The sequence below is a fragment of the Musa acuminata genome, chromosome BXJ1-10, assembly GCF_036884655.1.
Source record: "Musa acuminata AAA Group cultivar baxijiao chromosome BXJ1-10, Cavendish_Baxijiao_AAA, whole genome shotgun sequence".
Classification (NCBI taxonomy): domain Eukaryota; kingdom Viridiplantae; phylum Streptophyta; class Magnoliopsida; order Zingiberales; family Musaceae; genus Musa; species Musa acuminata.
In genome coordinates, this window is record NC_088336.1 from 24,126,714 (window position 1) to 24,146,185 (window position 19,472).

A 19,472-nucleotide genomic window follows, 5' to 3' on the forward strand; every position below is an offset into this window, starting at 1 on the left:
CGACCCTCGACCCCTCGATCCAGTCATTCCGAGTCGCTCGGACTTATGGTTTCCCTGTCCAAACGCACGAGGGCGCCCTCCGTCCGCGAAACTCAAAAGACCAATGCAGCAAACCTCCGCCTGGGGGGGGGGGAAGTGATAGGGGAATCACCATGAAAGTCAACGGGGACGCGGACCATGACCCCAGCCATCCCAGGGCGGGACAGTAGAAAAGACTCCCCTCAGGGAGTGATGACGACGCAACATGTCACGCCATCCTCCGCGCGCAGGCCGCACCCTGTCCGAGTGTACGGGCATTAATGTCGACCCGACGTCTCCAACGTCACCCCCTCAGCCAGCGACTCCCTCGCCCATACCCTGCGATCGGATGATCCGACACGCCACCCTAATGGCAACGTCAAATCCAGTCAGAGGCACGACCCCGTTCTGACAAGCAGGAACACCGGGTAATATCAGACCGAAACTATAAGAGTCCGGGGCCAAAAAGGCCAGGGAGGAGGGGGGGAGGAACCCCTTTTGATTCACTAACAAGACCGTCGGAGGGGTCGGGCCCAGAAGACGGTCCGACCTTTGTGCAGGTACTCGGCGACCACGTTGCCAGGGGATTGCAGCTGACCACCTCGGGGGATCACCCGCGGATCGACCGACCGTGATCACCCACCCCGAAGACACCAGGAGGCTCTACGCGCGATCTTCGGCATCCGGACCCCTGAACCAAGCCGTAACGTCCCGAGGTCACGGCTTAAACAGGTGCAGACGGCATCACCATTAACCTGAGTCATTTCCTATAATAACCCCATTCTATGTGGTGTAGGATATCGAGTTATATGGAGCGATCCAACTTCCCCAATTTGGGGTCTTCTCATCGATCTCAACGCATAACTAAACCTCCGAACAATGGAAAGTCAACTCAGTCGTGAAGAAAGTACATTTATTTATTTACATTTCTATCAAGTTTCCTACCGTCGGATCTAATGAATGAAGACCGTCGGATCTAGGTCATTTTTTAGGGGCGACCGCTCCTTTTTATAGGCCTCTCCGAACGGCGGTGTGGGTTTTGCTGGGTTTCGGTCGCCTTCACCTCACCTTGAGAGAAAAGGCGGCGGAGAGTGATCGTGAGGCGAGATGGTGCAGCGATTAACCTACAGGAAAAGGCACAGCTATGCCACCAAGTCGAATCAGACTAGGGTCGTCAAAACCCCAGGTAAAGATCCAGTCTCGCTATCGTCTTTTAGGTTCGTCGATGGGCTGCTTATTAGTTGGCTGTTGTGAAATCGTCGTCTTTCGTTTTCTATGATCATGTTTGGCTTCGATCCTGATGATATGCGACTAGGGTTTATGGATCGTATCTACGGGAAGATCTGGTTTGTTAACTCGTTTTGATTCGGAAATGTAGGTGGGAGGCTTGTGTATCAGTACACGAACAAGCGAGCTAGTGGGCCGAAATGCCCTGTCACTGGCAAGAGGATCCAAGGGGTATGCAATTCCGTTGTTTTGTAACTCTCTCGACTAAATTAGTGCTGAGGCATAGTCTCGCGGACACTCAACTCATTATCGTTTTTCTTTGTCTGCTAAATCATAAATAATTGTAGTTCAAATGCCTGTATTTTTATTGTCGAAATGTACCATGCCAGCATTTCTTGTGTTTGTGTGTATATTTATACCAAGTGCTTACTTTTGTGTCTGCATCAGGATATCTTAGTTTGTTGCCTCGTAATGGACAAATATTTCTCACATGTTTTCTAATTTTATTTTTGTACCAGGACATTCTTGGACTTTGGATGAGTTATAAATATCATTTCATTTCCTTTGGTAATTCTATAACCCAAAATGAGAAGATGAATGAACAACAGCATAAACAAACATAAAATGGGACATATCTGTCGAAGAACAAAATCAGCATGCCTATTTTGTTTCATGATCTTTAGCATACATTACAATTTTGATATTTAAGTATATTACCTAAGCATATTGTTTATTTCTTTCTCTTCCTGTATCTTGAGGTGTTTTTCTTTTTATGATATTGCTAGTGGTATTTTATGATGCTCACATGGTGTAATGTCATGTCATAAGTGTAATGGTGCAATGTGAAATGCTTTCATATGGCATATTTTTGGAAGTTCAGAGTATGATGATGAAGTTCTTGTTTCGTTTAAATCATTATCCTTTTGTTAATCAAAGTGTTACATTTGTACTGTTGATCAAAGTTATTTTTTTTCTTCCTCTTTTATCAAAGGATGACTGGTTGTTTTGTTTTTTCAGATTCCTCACCTAAGACCAGCTGAGTATAAGAGATCTAGATTGTCCCGTAACCAGAGGACTGTGAACCGTGCTTATGGTGGGGTGTTATCTGGAAGCGCCGTCAGGGAAAGGTCGGTGATCATCACTTAAGCTAAGCCTCTCTGAGCTGATCATGATTGTTCTTTCTTATTTCTCATATTTGTGTTATTTCTTTGTTGGATTTGTAGGATCATTCGGGCATTCTTGGTCGAAGAACAGAAGATTGTCAAAAAGGTTTTGAAGATCCAGAAGGCCAAAGAGAAGCAAGCCTCAAAGAGCTAAGGCATGAAAGCAGGCTTCAAATATTTAAGAGTTTTGTTTTATCTTGAAAATTTTGTTCCGATTCATTAAGTGCTATTGTTCTGTCCACTAGAATTTTTGGTAATATGGTCTGTTCCATTGTTTGCCTATTTATGGTTGTACTTCATGCTTGAACCAGTTTAACTTTTTCTTGAATTTATAATCAGTAGTATTTTACGATACATCATTGTGATTTTTGTTTTTTCTTAGTCAGGTCATGACTGTGTTTTATTGATTCCTGCTTGCTTCATTTTTTTCACTGATGGGCCAATTTTTTTATGTTGAAATTTCCTTCAGGAGCCGTTTGTACAAGATGAGCTGCTGGGACTCATCTGATACTTAGATCAGTAGAGTGTATATTTCATGCCTTGATTTTGTTTCAAACTTGTTATCATTGTAGTTAATCGAGGCTGTGACAAGTCCATCCCTTTCTGGCTTGTTACAGTAGGTTGTGTTCTGGGAGGTCTGTTTTGCCTCTTTTATTTGTGTCACATCATCATGTTTTACTAATAACATAGTAGAATCTAATGTGTCAGTGGCATCTGCATGGATGATACGAAGGTATCCATGGTAACATCCTTTGTTTGCCGGCACATCGATGACTTAACGTACATGTCTTATAAGAGAATTTTAGATACTCGATCAAATATCGAGCTACGAAAAGCAGGATGTGATCTTTCCAATGTTCTAGTCAATTCTAGAATGAAAACTAAAAAAAATTGAGTAAGCAATAACCAATCTAAATTACTAAGATCTTATAGATTTTTTGTAATAAATTTTAATTAAAACAATGTTTTATGTTATAAGTAAAATATTTTTTAATATTTGATATTAGATTATATCTATGTACCTCAATCGTTGATTAGGCCTTGTTGTTTTTTACTGAGTACGTTGTCACGTATCAAGCAATGATTCGACCATCAACTACAAACATATAGTCAACATATTATATATTTTTTAATATAAAAAAAAAGTAATTAAGAGGGATTAGATGAATAATGAAACAAAATAAAACTCTTGCGTATGCCAAAGCTCGTGAAGTGGCAGCACGTGGAATGTTGGACGAGAGGTCCGTCCTTCTTTTTTGTTATAACGCTTGATGGAGGAGGGCTCAGAATCGGGCACCGAAGATGCGTGCGGGGATTGCTCTTACACGAAATATTGCCTCGAGAGAATAGAGAGAGATCACATACGATCTGTTTAGATCCTACGATTAAGATTGTATACTATATTTCTGGCATCTTTTAACATCTTTCTTCCACCGACAACTGTTTCGGCGTTCAATGTACGTTCCCAACTTCCCACCAAATGTTGATACCACGTGTCTAAATACACCACCTTTGAAACTTACACGTGATTTCGTCCATTTTAAAAAATTATTAATAAAAAAATATTCCCTCAATAATAGCACGATCATGAAGAAAATATGGACACTACCCGAATATAATGCGAAATATCCTGAAAACAACGAGATATGAGACATTTCTCACCTATCACAAAAATATTTACTCGATTGATTCTCTATGATTTCATATATTAATCAAGATCGTTTACTATTTATTTTATTAAAATTACTACATATTACTATTTTATCAATCTACATAGAATTACGTCCAAAATCTCACTTAGACTCAACTTTCGTATTGATCAATCATGGGACGAGCGTTCGAATCTATATCAGACTTCACCTCAATCACATCAATTTTGTTAACCAAATCGAGTTGATTGGACATCACCAATATTATCATCATCAATTATATTAGATCATCGTCCGGTTAAAACCTAATGCACGGATGAATTCCGGTGAATTTTCTGTGTGCACACCGACCTTAATCATTGAGACGGACGCCGTGGCAAATTTGTCCGATTTGCACATGGAAGGAGGGAAAAAGCGGTAGCGCGGCTTGTCGCAGCCGACCACTGAGTTGGACTTCTCCATGTCACCTAATGAGTTGGCTTCTCATGCTGTGTGCCACTTAAGAAATTGGACCCGACAGTTTCTATGGCGGCTTGCGAGAAACGAAGCCTTCACTTTCACAAGCGACAGCCCTCACGTGGCACGCCGACGACCGACGACCGACGACCGACGTGATGGGCACACCTTAATCAGCTGGATTTCCATTTCTATTAGTTAATTAGAGTTTTGGTCAGGTTGGATTCGGATGTCACCTGTCGCGGATCCTAACCCGTTTCGGGAAACGGTAAGACGCCGCACGTGTAGATTTTACTGGATTCTATGCTCAGGTTAGGATCCTATGATAGCACATTCGACATGGGAGCAAGGTTTATGACGTACGTAATCGAGCATGTGTAAACATAAAATTTAACCTTACATTATTATAATATATATATATATATATATAATCAAAATCTAAAATTAAATAGTAATATATCTAAATTTTATGATACATATTTTTCAATATCATTTAGAAAATTTTTATATCTACGACACATCGTCATCGGATCTAAGTTATAATGATACTTATCTATAAAAAGAAATAAACTTAATTTTTTTCTCTTCTTATCTTTTATAGACGAGCACAGGGGATCACAATTAGTAATTCGAAAAGTTCATATCAAAATTATATCGTATAAAATTATATCATAATTAGACTTTTTTTATTGATCAATAATCATATATATAAAATATATCTTATATAATTAAATGATATCATATAATCTAATAATATAAAAATAAAACTAAAATATAATTATAATAATTGATAATGGATGTATAGCACAAAGTCCAATAAATAATTGATTGATTGAAAAATTTGCAACTCCAAATTTTAAACCCATACCCAACTCACTTTGATTATATATATGGTTTAGAAAAATCAAACTAAAATAGAAAACCATTCTATACCATTTCCAACGTCACTGTTTCCCGAAGAATGATCGGTGCTATAGTCTATATGATCATGCTAGTTGGGATTAATATATATATTAGATTTGATATCAATTTAATTTAGAAGTTTAAGTATATTAAGATATGAGTCGATCTCAATATATATTATCCGTTATTTTAAATCTTATCATTTAGGATTATTCTATAGTTCTTTCTATTTCTCTCTTCGTACTTGAATATTATTGATATATATTTAGTGCATCAAGGCATCAAAATTCATGCATCAAGATAACATGGTGGAACGTCGATCGCCTTCTTCCAATGTGACACTTACAACCTCGGAATAACCAAAATTTTCTAGTGCGAGCTAATACATCCTTCCATTGACCACTTTCACTTCTATTCCTTTTACGATTTTGATCTCGAGTTTTTTCTTTTCTTCCTCGAAGTGAGCCTTTCTATTGGCTTTGTAAACCGTGGGACTACTCCGCCGCACATTCACTTTCCTAGTCCAAATGGACTGAGCGCTGCTTTGTCTTGTTGGGCACGGAATTCGGTACAAAACGCCGAGAAGAAAGCTGTGGTGACAGCTCCCTCGCACCTTCCGAGGTTGAAGCGACGACGATCCCCTCGCTGTACCATCTGCTGCTTGACGCGTCATTTGGACTGCTCCCCATGTAAGCAATCTCAATTTAGCCTTGATTAGGCCTCATCAACGTGAATTAGCTACAAATGATTCCAATTAGCGGTGTTTAATTCTCTCAAAGAGACACTTGGAACACTTAACGTAGCTCATGCCCATGCCATGTTACTCCTATCACCGAATCAACGATCCTACACGTTTAGTTTGGGCTCGTTCATTGCTATGGTGGTCCTGCTTGCATCACAAAGATCGAAAGATAACACGCCTCATTGCTGTCCCATGGACACACGAGAACGAAAGAGACACACGGCTCCAAGAATCTTCTCCAGTGCTTGGCTAGCTGGATAACATGCACACAGCTCTTTTATCTCGCCCACATCTGAACCATGTGGCAGTGTATGATCCAAAACTGGCCTCTGGCCAGCTTTACGTGCGGAGATTGGAGAAGGAGGTATACCAGTTTCTATCTATCTGTCTATAAATATATACCAGGCGGCAGACTGGTGTCTTACACTTGCATCCTTCTTCTTCAGCCATGGCTTCCTTCCCCGGTGGTTTCCTCGCGGTCGCCATCCTTTCTCTGCTGGCGAGCGCCGCCCGCGCGCAGCTGTCGCCGGCCTTCTACGCGACGACGTGCCCCAACCTGGAGACCATCGTTCGGTCGGTCATGGCCCAAGTCGTCGCCCAGGATCCTCGGATGGGCGCCTCCATGATTCGCCTCTTCTTCCATGACTGCTTTGTGAATGTAAGTTCACTTCCCTAATTCCTCTCCTTCCTCCTTTTTTTTTCTTGCTCATCTGAAAACTTTGCTTGCCCTGTGAGGAGTTCAGAAGAGATGCACTGTGACCACCAGCTGTCCCTCTATTCTCCTAATCAAATCACAGAAATCACTTCTCACATGCACGAAGCACTTCCAGCTAACACGCGGTCGGTCGATGAGCACGCGGTTTTGGTACGCGTGCAGCTTGGAACGAATGTTGAGGACCACGATCATAGTAATCTTTTAATGTCTGCGTTCAATATCGACAAGACTATTAAACCACACAGATCAATGGGGAGTAACCTATGCCGTAAAACGAAGCATCCTACACAATTTTTCGATGCTAAAATGGCTTCTCGTTTCTGCCGTTTAAAGCAACACCAGGATGGAGATGTGAGCTTTAGATTCGCTTTAAGATGCACTCACACACCATTGATCCTTTTATGTCGGTTAATTTGATTGGCTAGCTTAGTTTGGAACGTCTGGAGTCAAAGTTTCCGATCTATATTAATTATTGGACCGGTCATCTTTTTTGTCGTTATTAGGCAACCGAGTGGTGTAAGGGAGTCGTATCGATGAGGCGCCGCCCCCCCTACGTTGGGCTCGCGGGGGAGCAGAAGCAAAGATGTACTTTTGAGTCGGTTGATATCAACGTGTCGTCTGATGATAGCGAAATCCGTCGTCCCATACATTCATTATTATTTCTGGACAATGCTTCTCAATCAATCGTGTACGATTGACTCCATGAAATAGACCCAAGTAGTTATCCAGCTGTATCCTAACATGAATCCCGATCAAACACGCAAGTCGGTGGACGGCGTCAATTGTGATGCTCTGTCCTTGTATAGTTGACTACGTTTGACTACCACATTATGCTGAGCAGCAAGAACTTAGAATTCACATGCGAGGAATAGGATTCACGCACCGTCGTCGTTGTTTCTTGGGACGATTGGAGTTGCTGATGAAGCTGATGGTTTGCACTCCTCAGGGCTGCGATGCATCCGTCCTCCTGGACGACACACCGACGATGGCCGGCGAGAAGAACGCGATGGGGAACATGAACTCCCTCCGCGGCTACGAAGTCGTCGACGCCATTAAATCCAGAGTGGAGGCGGCATGCCGGGCGACGGTGTCCTGCGCCGACGTCGTCGCCCTCGCCGCGAGGGATTCGGTGAGCCTGGTGAGCGCCACCGGATATTTATTTCCTTTGGCAATTCGGCTTCGATTCCCACGTAAAACTGACGCATGCCGGATGCCATGCAGCTCGGGGGGCCGTCCTGGACGGTGACGCTGGGCCGGCGCGACGCGAGGGTCGCGAGCAAGGACGCCGCCAACGCCAACCTCCCGCCGGCCTCCGACAACCTCAGCAGTCTCATCAGTAAGTTCGCAGCAAAGGGCCTCGACCTGCGGGACCTGACGGCGCTCTCCGGCGCGCACACCGTTGGCGTGGCGAAGTGCAGCAGCTTCCGGCCCCACGTGTACAGCGACGCCAACGTCGACCCCGGGTTCGCCCTGTTCCGGAAGCGGCTCTGCCCGACCGTCGGCGGCGACGCAAACCTGGCGCCACTGGACCCCACCAGCCCGAACCGGTTCGACGTCAGCTACTACCGCGACCTGATGGCCCGAAGGGCGCTGCTGCACTCCGACCAGGAGCTGTTCAACGGCGGGCCAGCGGATGAGCTGGTGCGGCTGTACAGCTCCAACGGCGGGGCTTTCGACAGGGACTTCGCGGCGGCCATGGTGAAGCTGGGCAACATTAGCCCCTTGACGGGGTCCGCCGGGGAGATCAGATTGAATTGCCGGAAGGCGAACTGATGATATTGCACGAATTCTTTACTGCAAGTAGTCATACAACATTTTTATACGTGTACGTATGCAGAAAGAATTTGTGAAGACTACCCATTCGGGAGTCGGATTTTATTATTTCTTGATTCGTGTGGTGACTGTCTCGGGCGTGCGTTAATTGCTACGGTGGTCCTGCTTGCATCTCAAAGGTCTCAAGATAACATGCGGCATGGCTGTCCCATGCACACACGAGAACGAAAGAGAGACAGACACATTATCCCCGTGAATCTTCTTCCGGTGTTTGGCTAGCTGGATGACACGCACAAAGCTCTTTTATCTCGCCCACATCTGAACCATGTGACAGTGTTACCAGGAAAATGTTCACACCCACCCCAAATCCTAACTCGACAAATGGTAATATACGTGGCAACACAGTCGGTAGTAACAGGGTGAGACCCGGTCAATAATCAGATATGTGAATATTAATCTAAAATAATGATTAAATTTTTTTATCTATATCTAGAAATGATAGGTAATCAAGATCGATTATTATTTACTAAATTTATTCCATGCTTATAGGGTGAACTCACTCAATCTCTATCTTCGTATAAGTCGGTCGAGCACTCATTTGAATCCATCTCAAACCTCGAGGAGCATATGAGATACCCTTTGGTCACCTCATATATCTTACACATATAAGTCTGAATCGATTCAAGTTAATTTAGACATCATAGATTTATCCTTATTATTTTATTATTAAAAGGAGGGCATATGTCGTAAGCATATCAACACGTCAATCCACTCAACGAATGCTTGAGCAATAGTGCATTGCCCCTAACCCATATCAGCTTTACCTTGAGGGGGTAGCGGTTGATGTTCTTAACCCTCGTCACTACCACTTGACATAGATCCAAATGCAATACTTGCACCTATTCAATGATCATAACATTTTTGAATTGATATAGATAGCCACCCACATGTTGGTCCCAATCAAGGTTTTTTAAAACTTAAAACAATAGGTTCAAACGCCGACGAGATGTTATAGTTTGTCATACCTTCATTCTCCCATTGTTGAGTTTACCGAACCTCATCATCCTCGATCTACTATGCCTCAATATTACCCTAAATATATTAGAGAATTCAATATAGTACACCTTTTAAACAACTACAACAAATGGATTAACACTTGGAGGATATCCACTTAACTAAAGGGGAAGAGGGGTGGGGGGGGGGGGGGGGGATCCCACCAACCAGACCTTAGTTGAGTTCCTATTTGTCCAAAAGATTCAAAAGGAACCGATCCTAATAAGCTTTCGATTTATTAACCCTAGAAGTGTTTGACATAGTTGCAGACCCAACGGAGCATGTCATAGCTTTCCATGCTCAGATGATATTGTATAACATGTTAAATGCCTTAATATGTCATACATTCTATATAACAGTATGAGGTATGACTTGAGAATGATACATTGGCCTCAAACAGACTTTATTGCCCTCCCCCCATAGTTCTCACACAAGTGTTCACGATGGAACTCAAGCCCTCTCAACTTTTTTGATTATATATTAACCAATATTGAAGCAATAGTCTTAAGAAAGCACAAGCAATCACATAAATGATTGAAGTAGGAGCAACTAGCCCCAACTCCAACTCGACATTATCTTAGTGAAGGGGACCCAATTGAGTTGGACCATCTTACCCGAGGCCGAAGCTAACCCCCTTCAACATGTTGTAAAGCAAGGTATTCCTCTAAACGAAAGAGAATGGGCTATTGCAAAGCTATTACCCGACGAGGTCACCGTTAGTTAGAAGAGATAAATCAAAGTATTATAAGATCTAACTAGATCATGATCACAACACCAAGGATTATCTTTATTTGAAAGAGCAAATCAAGGAGCTTATCCATTAAGAATACATTGGACACATTGTGCATAGGTATTTAGAACCCTCGTTTTAAATATAGGGGTCAATGAAAAGATAAATCAATATTATAATCGATGGATTGACCTTATGAGGGGATAATTTATTGTCCCGTAAAACTTATGTAGAGTCAACACTGAGAAGTGTCAAAAGATGAAGAGTCACTGAAGATAATATTTGACGAAGAAGTAGTTCATCTCAATATGAATTGTAATTATGCGTTAAGGATCTCATTAAGAATGATCGGCACTCTGGTATATAGTTATGGTGATATCCTCTATTATAATATTTTTCAAAAATTAGGTCCATTGACCAACAATCCAACCCAGATGTTCTCTTCTTTAATGGGATTCACTAATTATTCTATCTCTCCCTTTGGCACCATCAATCTCTATATAATGTTCGAGATGGAGCCCTACTCCAAGGCGATATCGACGAAATTTATAATAATAGACATCCCTTTAGTGAACAACGTGATCATCGGTTGACAAACATTAAACTTGAGTAGTAGTATCAACCTATTATATGTTAATGAAGTTTTCAATAGAATTAATCATTGGAGAGCTAATGAGAAATGCAAAAGAGTTGCACCAATATTATTAGCTTATGATGATCTTCCTTTAAAAAAAAAAAAAAAAGTCATTATAAGGTATTCTCGATAGGTCCATGGGCCACTATAAAATTTGCACTTCGGATGAGCCACCCATTTTGGGATCACGAGAACAATAATTATTGATAATAAAACTCAATTTTACAATACCGAATTCAAAAAAATATATTAGACTTATGACATCTAATTATGTTAGACCAATGTGCTAATAAGAAAATAATTATCACAATCGTCAAAGAGTTTAAAAAGTGAGTCGTGGGGACGAAGAACACATAAATTGACAAATCACCCAGTATCCTAAACAACCCCAAAGATCAGATCAAGAGAGTTCCTATTCAATCTAGCCTTTGGTACCATGACCTTGTGTTGAGTGGTTCGCCAAGGCAACTTGACTCCAAGCCGGCCTCGATCTCATCGGTAAATTCCAAGCCTAAGCGCACTTTGAAGATGCTAAAACCAGCCATTGAGTTAAAATGCGCTTTATGCACTCATCATATTTCTTCAATTGGATCGAAATCAAACCACACGTCTTATTTCGACCAAATGTTATAGACCAAGAATTTATCGAGGATTTGCTTGGGAAACAATGACCTATGGCTTAATAAAACCAGATGTTAGTAGGAAACCAGACGTCATTACCACCCAAATTGTCATAGACATAAATCAAAAGGAAACGTGAGTTGATAGATGGATACCTCTCACCGAAACATCCATTAAACTTCCAAAAATGGTCCATATTGTGTTGTAAACCACTGGACTCAGTCAGACCAATTAATAACAGTGGAAATGCAGTATCTATAGCAGCAGTTCGCCGCACGGCACTCCTCTCATCTTCGGCTCAGAGCATCAGGATGCCGTAGCGATCTCCATCCTCTCATCCTCAGCTCAGAGCATCAGGCTATACAGTACCAACGGTGCGGCGGTCGCTCGGGACTTTGCAGCGGCCATGGTGAAGATGGGAGCTGTCAGCCCGCTGACTGGAACGATGGGAGAGATCAGATTGAACTGCAGAAGAAGAGTGAACTAATTCGTCCGTGGAAAGTTTGCGACCTTAATTTGGAATAAGGATTATTGTTTATCTGTCTACTTTGTTTGGGACTCTCATCCGGTTAACAGCAGCAGCTACTGGGGAGGGGATTGTTTGCTTGTTGTTTTATCTCAACACATATCAATAATGTTGATGAGATAATCGAACCAATCGTTCCAAGTGGAACAATAAATAGTCAGAGCCATGTCGAAGATGCCAACGCCATCTTCGCCCCTTGCGATGCCGCTTTGTTTGATTTGTTAGGCCGTGATGTCTCGGTATTGCTGGGTGATGCCGCGACGTTTACCGGTGAGAAGCATGCTTACCCCAACCGCAACGTTTCAACAGCACGTTTTTTGTGTTAGGTTCCATTTGTTTTTCATTTATATAGAGAAAAAGTACCGAGGACATACAGGCGGTGGGCCCGCGCTTGTCAACTACCTGCTTTTGACTGGCTCCAGCGTGATGGGTCCGACACAAAGACCGTCGGCTCTCCCTTTCACAGGGAAGGTAGGTTGCGGGTCTATGACAGCAAGTAATAAACGCGACGGATCTGGTTCGAAAGCAGGCGGCCGAATCTTCTTGGCCCATCAACTGAGGACCCAGCTTTGTGGGCCAAGCGAAGCGAGAGTCGAAGAACATAAATACGTCTCGTTCTAGGTTTCCACTCGCCCCCGACGGTTCCGTCCCTCTCTTTAGCTGTCGTCCCGTCGCCGCACGCGATCTCGTTGATTCGTCGAGTGGAGATGGCGGAGGGGAAGCCCAAGAGCCGCCAGTCCGGAGTCTGGAGCACCATCAAGCCCTTTGTCAATGGCGGCGCCTCCGGCATGCTCGCCACCTGCGTCATCCAGCCCATCGATATGGTCAAGGTATACCGCAGATCTTCCTTCCCCTCATCCGGTCCTAGGTTCGATGCGCTTTTGCTCTTATTCATCGAAATATGATCATGATAAATGTTGTGTTTTCTGGGGAATCTGAGAGCTTGTATTTTTTGGAAAATGGTGTTCTTCTTTCGTGCTAGAAAGCTCATATTTTTACGAGATTTAGCGATGGCCTCTCTGTGGATCTGTGATCTAATTCTAGCTTGGTCTTTTTTGAGTTACGATCCGGTGGTTTGAAGAATATTGTATGAATTTCAGGTGAGGATCCAGCTGGGTCAGGGGTCAGCTGTCCAAGTTACGAAGAACATGCTTGCCAACGAAGGATTTGGCTCCTTTTACAAGGTTCGCTTAACGTGATTTGTTTTCTGCCACAATATAAATGCCAACTCGCTGTTTATTGGAGTCATGTTTTCATGTTTTGGATCATTTTTCATCATTCTGGTGTGTTGTTCTGAGACAGGGACTATCAGCTGGTTTACTAAGGCAAGCTACTTATACGACTGCACGATTGGGTTCCTTTAGGTATTTTTTTTTCTTCAATTTTTCTCGAAATGGTCTTATTTCACAATTAGTTAAGCCTGCATACTGGATTTTTTTTTCTGAGGATTTGGCATTTATTGGCATCGTTTATAAATCAAAACTGATCCAAATTGCTTAACCTGTGCTTGAGGTTTGCAAAGGCTTAGATAATTAGCCGAACTGGTAGAATGTGTTAGATTTGCAGAAATGTTGTCGATTCTACATATTGGATGGCGTTTAAGGTGACCAGTTAAAAGATGAGTTCAAGGTGGTTGCGCCATTTTTGGTATTCATGTTTTATACTTATTCTGGTTGAATGACTTCAATTTTTACTCTAAGCAAAATGGTCAACTGGACAAGATTGATCCTTGATAATCTTATTTGGAAATTTTTGGAAACAAGTTGAGATTGCAAATGAAGCTATACTATTGTGGTTGCGTCATAAATTTCTTTTAAGAAGTTTCTTCTACTTTCTATGGACTTTCCATAGAGTCTCCTCTCGGACGAAGATGGTATGGCGTGGATTAACTTGATTGTGTTTGTGTGGCCTACATTCCATGTTGATGATTAGTTAGCAAATTTGTAAAATTCAACCTAATCTAAAGGATTTTATAAAATTAAAAATGACTATAGTGTACAAGGATCCCACCAATGTGGATTTTGAGGAGAATCAACGTGCATAATCTTTTGCAAATAAAGAGGTGGTTTCGGTGACTCAAATCTTGGTCACCCTTGTCACCATAGAGCAACCTTCTTGTTGCACCATACCCTATATCGGATTTGGCAACCGGATATTATTATTCTTCTTTTAGTTTAAATTGAAATGGATATACTTGATTACTAATGTCACAAAGTTTGGCTCTGTATATAAATACAAGTCATTATTCTTGTTGATTATTTTCAATCACCTGTTGGCCCCCGTTTTTGTTTAGGGTGCTGACAAACAAAGCTGTCGAGGCTAATGATGGCAAGCCACTGCCTTTGCTTCAGAAAGCTGCTATTGGTCTTACAGCCGGAGCAATTGGAGCAAGTGTTGGAAGCCCAGCTGATTTAGCACTCATCAGGATGCAAGCTGATGCAACTTTACCTGCAGCACAACGAAGAAACTACAAAAATGCTTTCCATGCACTCTATCGTATCATTGCTGATGAAGGGGTTTTGGCTCTATGGAAAGGTGCAGGTCCTACAGTAGTACGAGCGATGTCGTTAAATATGGGTATGCTTGCATCATATGATCAGAGCATTGAGCTATTCAGGGATTCTCTTGGTTTTGGTGAAGTTAGCACTGTAATTGGTAAGATGCAAAGCAATAATGCCATCTGGTCTATTGATCTTTCTTTATGGAATATTGATGACTTTTGCAAGTGATAGTCCTCCTAACATTTCAATATATGGTTCTTGATCTGGTGGATATCCTTTGTGTTATGAAATCTGCTTTATGGATGTTGAGTCTCTAAATTAAATATAGCTTCCTACATCAGAGGTTTTTTAAAATTGTATTCACCTAAGAATATTTCAGGATGTCTCGTCAGATAGTTTTTGATCATTCTAAAATTTTAGATCTTGGTTACAAGATATTAGCATTTGAGGTTTCATAGCAAGCACCACCTCTGCTATAAAATCAATGATAATCTAGAGTAGCTCCTAGAAGATTGTTGTGATCTCTGGTGTACTTCAAACTGTCTTTTAAACTTGAAAGGCTAGATCTTTAGCCAAACATTAATTGTTTGGAAAGACTTTGGTGTTGATAATGGTTGCTTTTCATAAAGTTTGCTTTTGATTTAATGTGGTGATACTTCTTTGCTCTGCATCAGTTTCATGAATAATCTTGTATGTGTTTTATAAATTTAATTTTTCTTGCAGATGTTTTCACTTTGCTTGTGTAGGTGTGATCATTCTTTTTTTAAATGGCTTAGTAGCTCTTGTAGATTGCAAGTTATATTTTGAATATCTATTGTTCTGGTAATTCTTTTTTCTGGCATATCTTCTCATTTTTACTTGTCAAGTATGGTTATGGTGTTCAACTCATGCATTTAATTGACAGAAGTTACAATAGTTTAAGTAGGAATTGATCTGGAATTTGTCTCTATGGACTTCTTGAACTTTGCATATTTAACACCTATACCAAGTTTTATCTTTCGGTAATATAATTATGAATTTTAAAATGTGCCCATATGGCAATATTTAGTACTTCTGCTGCTGATTGTCCTGATGCTACTCTATTTTCATTTCAGGGGCAAGTGCTGTTTCAGGGTTCTTTGCATCTGCTTGCAGTTTACCATTTGATTATGTGAAGACACAAATACAGAAGATGCAGCCTGATGCCACTGGGAAGTATCCTTACACTGGTTCTTTGGACTGTGTGATGAAGACCTTAAAGTCTGGCGGGCCTTTCAAATTCTACACCGGATTTCCCGTCTACTGTGTCCGAATTGCTCCACACGTCATGGTAAAGCTTTGTCACTTGTAGGAAAAATGTATTGCTGTCGGTCTGTGAACACATTGAATGGTTTATTTTTCTGGATTCTTAAAAAGAGGTTGTTTTGCAGATGACGTGGATATTCTTGAATCAAATTCAGAAGGCTCAGCAAGCAGTGGGCTTATAGAAATCCACTTAATTGGGAATGGTATAAGTCGAATTTAATTGTTTTGGAATAATATCATTGAACACAGGCTGGTTTTGATGCCATGACAGCCTTTGGTTTGACACCATTTAGCCGTGTGTGATTGTTGTTGTGTTGGGGAAGTAGTTCCATACATTTTTTTTAGGTCGATACTCGAGTCGAGTGGCAGGCAGTACAAGATACTCGCCTCGTTGTATTTCTCCATTAAGAAGGATCTCAGATCTCATTTTCTTAATATCATCATGACTGTTGGTTATGAGTTCTTCTTGGAATCACTGCTGAAGATAATTATGATGATGTGCAGCTTGTAACAATAGGCTTTTTTTATGCCTCATTTCATACAGGACGGAACCTTAGATGGACTTTTATAGGTATATGTATGCGGCAGATAACGGAGAGACCTGCGATCCTGAGTTTGTTGTGAATCACGATGTATACAAATGAAGCGTTGCATTCTTTGTTTTAGTGCTATAGAGATTATGATTGGTCAATCAAGGTCAAATCAAATTAAACCTGAAGCAATTGAGACTACGAATCTATAATAGATTTGTCTCCATATGCTCTTTTAGGTGAATATTCGAGTTAATCCGAGTCGGGTTCCGGATTGCAGGGTTGACGGTCCGGATCTGGTTCGGGACAAGAAATGATCTTCCTAAGCCGGGTTTAGTCAGGTCCGTCCGGCCCGACGGTTTTACAATCGTCTGACTCGAGCCTGATCTGTTTCCGAATCCATGGACTGCCCCCTTAAACCAGTCCAAGAGGCCCATCTACGTACGCATCATTTAGGGCGTGGGCGTGCCCCGTGACGAGAGACGGAGCGCTACGCGACGCGATCGCCATGGTTCAGGGGGAAGTCGGCACCAAGCTCGTCCGGTTGTTATACTTTGTCGGAGCCGGAAGTATCTCCTTTTCCCTCTCTACCTGCGCCTCATATGTTCTTTCCTTCTACCTCGTCACTAACCTTTCTAATCGCGTAAAATAATGCTCTATTCGATCTCTTGCGCCTCAGTTATCTGCACCAAGGGGATCAACCTATGGCGTGATTACGAACGGAAGGCCGCCGCCACAAGTATGGCCGAGATGGCAACACAGACGCCAGCGAAGATCGTCAATGGACCAGACGCAGCTGCCTCAAATTCTTGATTCCCGGGTTAGGGTTTCTTATTTCTGGCTGTAGTGGTTCTTGCAATGCGAGGGTTTCACGCTTGCTGTTTATTGGATGCTTGATGCAACCAATCATTGTCATCTTGAGTTAATTCTGGATCTGTATATTTGCTTTCTCTTGAAAAGGCCTACATAAATAAGACATGCTGTAGATTGCTTTTCTTTCCGTATACTTGAATAGTGGAGCATGCTCTACGTATTTCCTTTCACTTGTTCACCTTAATCGGTACCTGAACTGTTAACTGTGGAAATATTTGACTGAGTTTGCTGCAGTAGAATGTTGTTTCTTGTTGGCAGCGAAGAGCCAAAGTCGGCGAAAGGAACTCTGCCATCAATTTGAGTTTGATAGTTATTATAATCTTCACCAGTTTGCTAAGAGTAAGATGCTAGGCCGTACTAGCGGAGAGTATGCATAAGATGAGTACAACAAAAGGCACGACATATTACCTTGAATAGTTTGAGGCTGTATAGCTTATGCCAAATGATACTTAGACCACTTTGGAGGATGAGCCAAAAGGATCTATGATGGAGATGACGAATGGATTTTGATATGTTCATGACATGGTAATGTAGAGTTTCAGGTCAGAGAGACATTTATCTTTCTCTTTTGGCCGTTGAGGAGGAAAATGGGATGATACCTACTTGATGGCTAACTTGTAGTTCTAGTGTAAGTCACAATGTAATGTTAATTCATCGTGATATTCTGTCTTACAATGTGAACTTGTGTTGCTGTGTCAAAATGAGCGTTGCTTAAGCTGGACAGAAACTGGTTTATTAAGTTTTTCATAGGTCGATTAGTGTATTAGAATTTGGAGAAGATGTTTTCCTTGAATTAATTCTGGATCTGTATATTTGCTTTCTCTTGAAAAGGCTTACGACCTGCGGATCCTAGAATAAATTCCTAATATAGATTATTTATTATAGGAGTGTTAGACCTTACTTCGGAGGTCGGAGTCGAAGTCTTGATCGTACCAGTCCGAACAACCCTGGGGTTTGGATATAATCTAGTCCAATGGTAGGCTTGTGCTCTGCTTAGCATTTGGACTAGCTGCCGATATTTAAAGAATCCGCTCCGCCGTGTAGTCGCCCCAAACAATCGGGCTCTTGTCCTCTTTGCTTATATATTCACTGAAAATCCCCCTTTTTTTATTTGACATCTACGGGCCGGGGAGGAGATTGCTTTTCTTTCGGTATATGTGAATAGTGGATCATTCTCTATGTATTTCCTTTCACTTGTTCGCCTTAATCGGTACCTGAACTGTAACTATGGAAATATTTGACCGAGTTTGCTGCAGTAGAATGTTGTTTCTCGTTGGCAGCAAAGAGCCAAAGTTGGCGAAAGGAACTCTGCCATCAATTTGAGTTTGATAATTATTATAATCTTCACCAGTTTGCTAAGAGTAAGATGCTAGGCCGTACTAGCAGAGAGTATGCATAAGATGAGTACAACAGAAGGCACGACATGTTACCTTGAATAATTTGAGGCTGTGTAGCCTATGCCAAATGATACTTAGACCACTTTGGAGGATGAGCCAAAAGGATCTATGATGGAGATGACGAATGGATTTTGATATGTTCATGTCATGGTAATGTAGAATTTCAGGTCAGAGAAACATTTATCTTTCTTTTTTGTCTGTTGAGGAAAATGGGATGATACCTACTTGATGGCTAATTTGTAGTTCTAGTGTAAGTCACAATGTAATGTTAATTCATTGTGATATGCTGTCTTACAATGTGAACTTGTGTTACAGTGTCAAAATGAGCATTGCTTAAGCTGGACAGAAACTGGTTTATTAAGTTTTTCATAGGTCGGTCGATTAGTGTATTAGAAATTGGAGAAGATGTTTTCCTTCTAAATTTCGTGAAGAATCCTGTTCCATGCTATATATGAGCTTCTAATCACACGGAACAAGCCATCTCGGAGTTGGAAGAATTTCTTCTCAGGACCAATTCTAATTGTTTTTGGTTAAGGGTGAAATTGGAATAGTGAGAAAGCAAAATGTATTGCAATTTCCACAGTAAAGGTGATTTACTATAGGCATGGTGATAGGAAAGGGAGATGATAGAAAAAGAACATGGGGAAACAAGAAAAAGAATATATAGAAGAAGTGAA

General features: G+C 41.5%; 3 protein-coding genes across 3 annotated transcripts; all 3 read left to right on the forward strand.

The window, feature by feature from the left end:
* Window positions 1-1,046: 1,046 nt before the first annotated feature.
* LOC104000857 (large ribosomal subunit protein eL34) lies at window positions 1,047-2,762 on the forward strand. The gene is made up of 4 exons (XM_009422999.3): window positions 1,047-1,204; window positions 1,397-1,476; window positions 2,263-2,372; window positions 2,469-2,762. The coding sequence occupies exons 1-4, from the start codon at window positions 1,126-1,128 to the stop codon at window positions 2,560-2,562; spliced, it is 363 nt and encodes a 120-aa protein (XP_009421274.1). The 5' UTR covers window positions 1,047-1,125; the 3' UTR covers window positions 2,563-2,762.
* A 3,613-nt stretch (window positions 2,763-6,375) lies between these two features.
* LOC104000856 (peroxidase P7) lies at window positions 6,376-8,754 on the forward strand. Its single transcript, XM_065086845.1, has 4 exons — window positions 6,376-6,522; window positions 6,605-6,816; window positions 7,820-8,011; window positions 8,095-8,754. Exons 2-4 carry the CDS (start codon window positions 6,607-6,609, stop codon window positions 8,644-8,646), a joined length of 954 nt encoding a protein of 317 aa, XP_064942917.1. The 5' UTR covers window positions 6,376-6,522; window positions 6,605-6,606; the 3' UTR covers window positions 8,647-8,754.
* Window positions 8,755-12,827: 4,073 nt separating this feature from the next.
* LOC135595627 (mitochondrial dicarboxylate/tricarboxylate transporter DTC-like) lies at window positions 12,828-17,568 on the forward strand. Its single transcript, XM_065086846.1, has 7 exons — window positions 12,828-13,040; window positions 13,311-13,394; window positions 13,513-13,574; window positions 14,504-14,865; window positions 15,806-16,020; window positions 16,121-17,094; window positions 17,205-17,568. The coding sequence occupies exons 1-6, from the start codon at window positions 12,918-12,920 to the stop codon at window positions 16,175-16,177; spliced, it is 903 nt and encodes a 300-aa protein (XP_064942918.1). The 5' UTR covers window positions 12,828-12,917; the 3' UTR covers window positions 16,178-17,094; window positions 17,205-17,568.
* The last annotated feature ends 1,904 nt before the right edge of the window (window positions 17,569-19,472 follow it).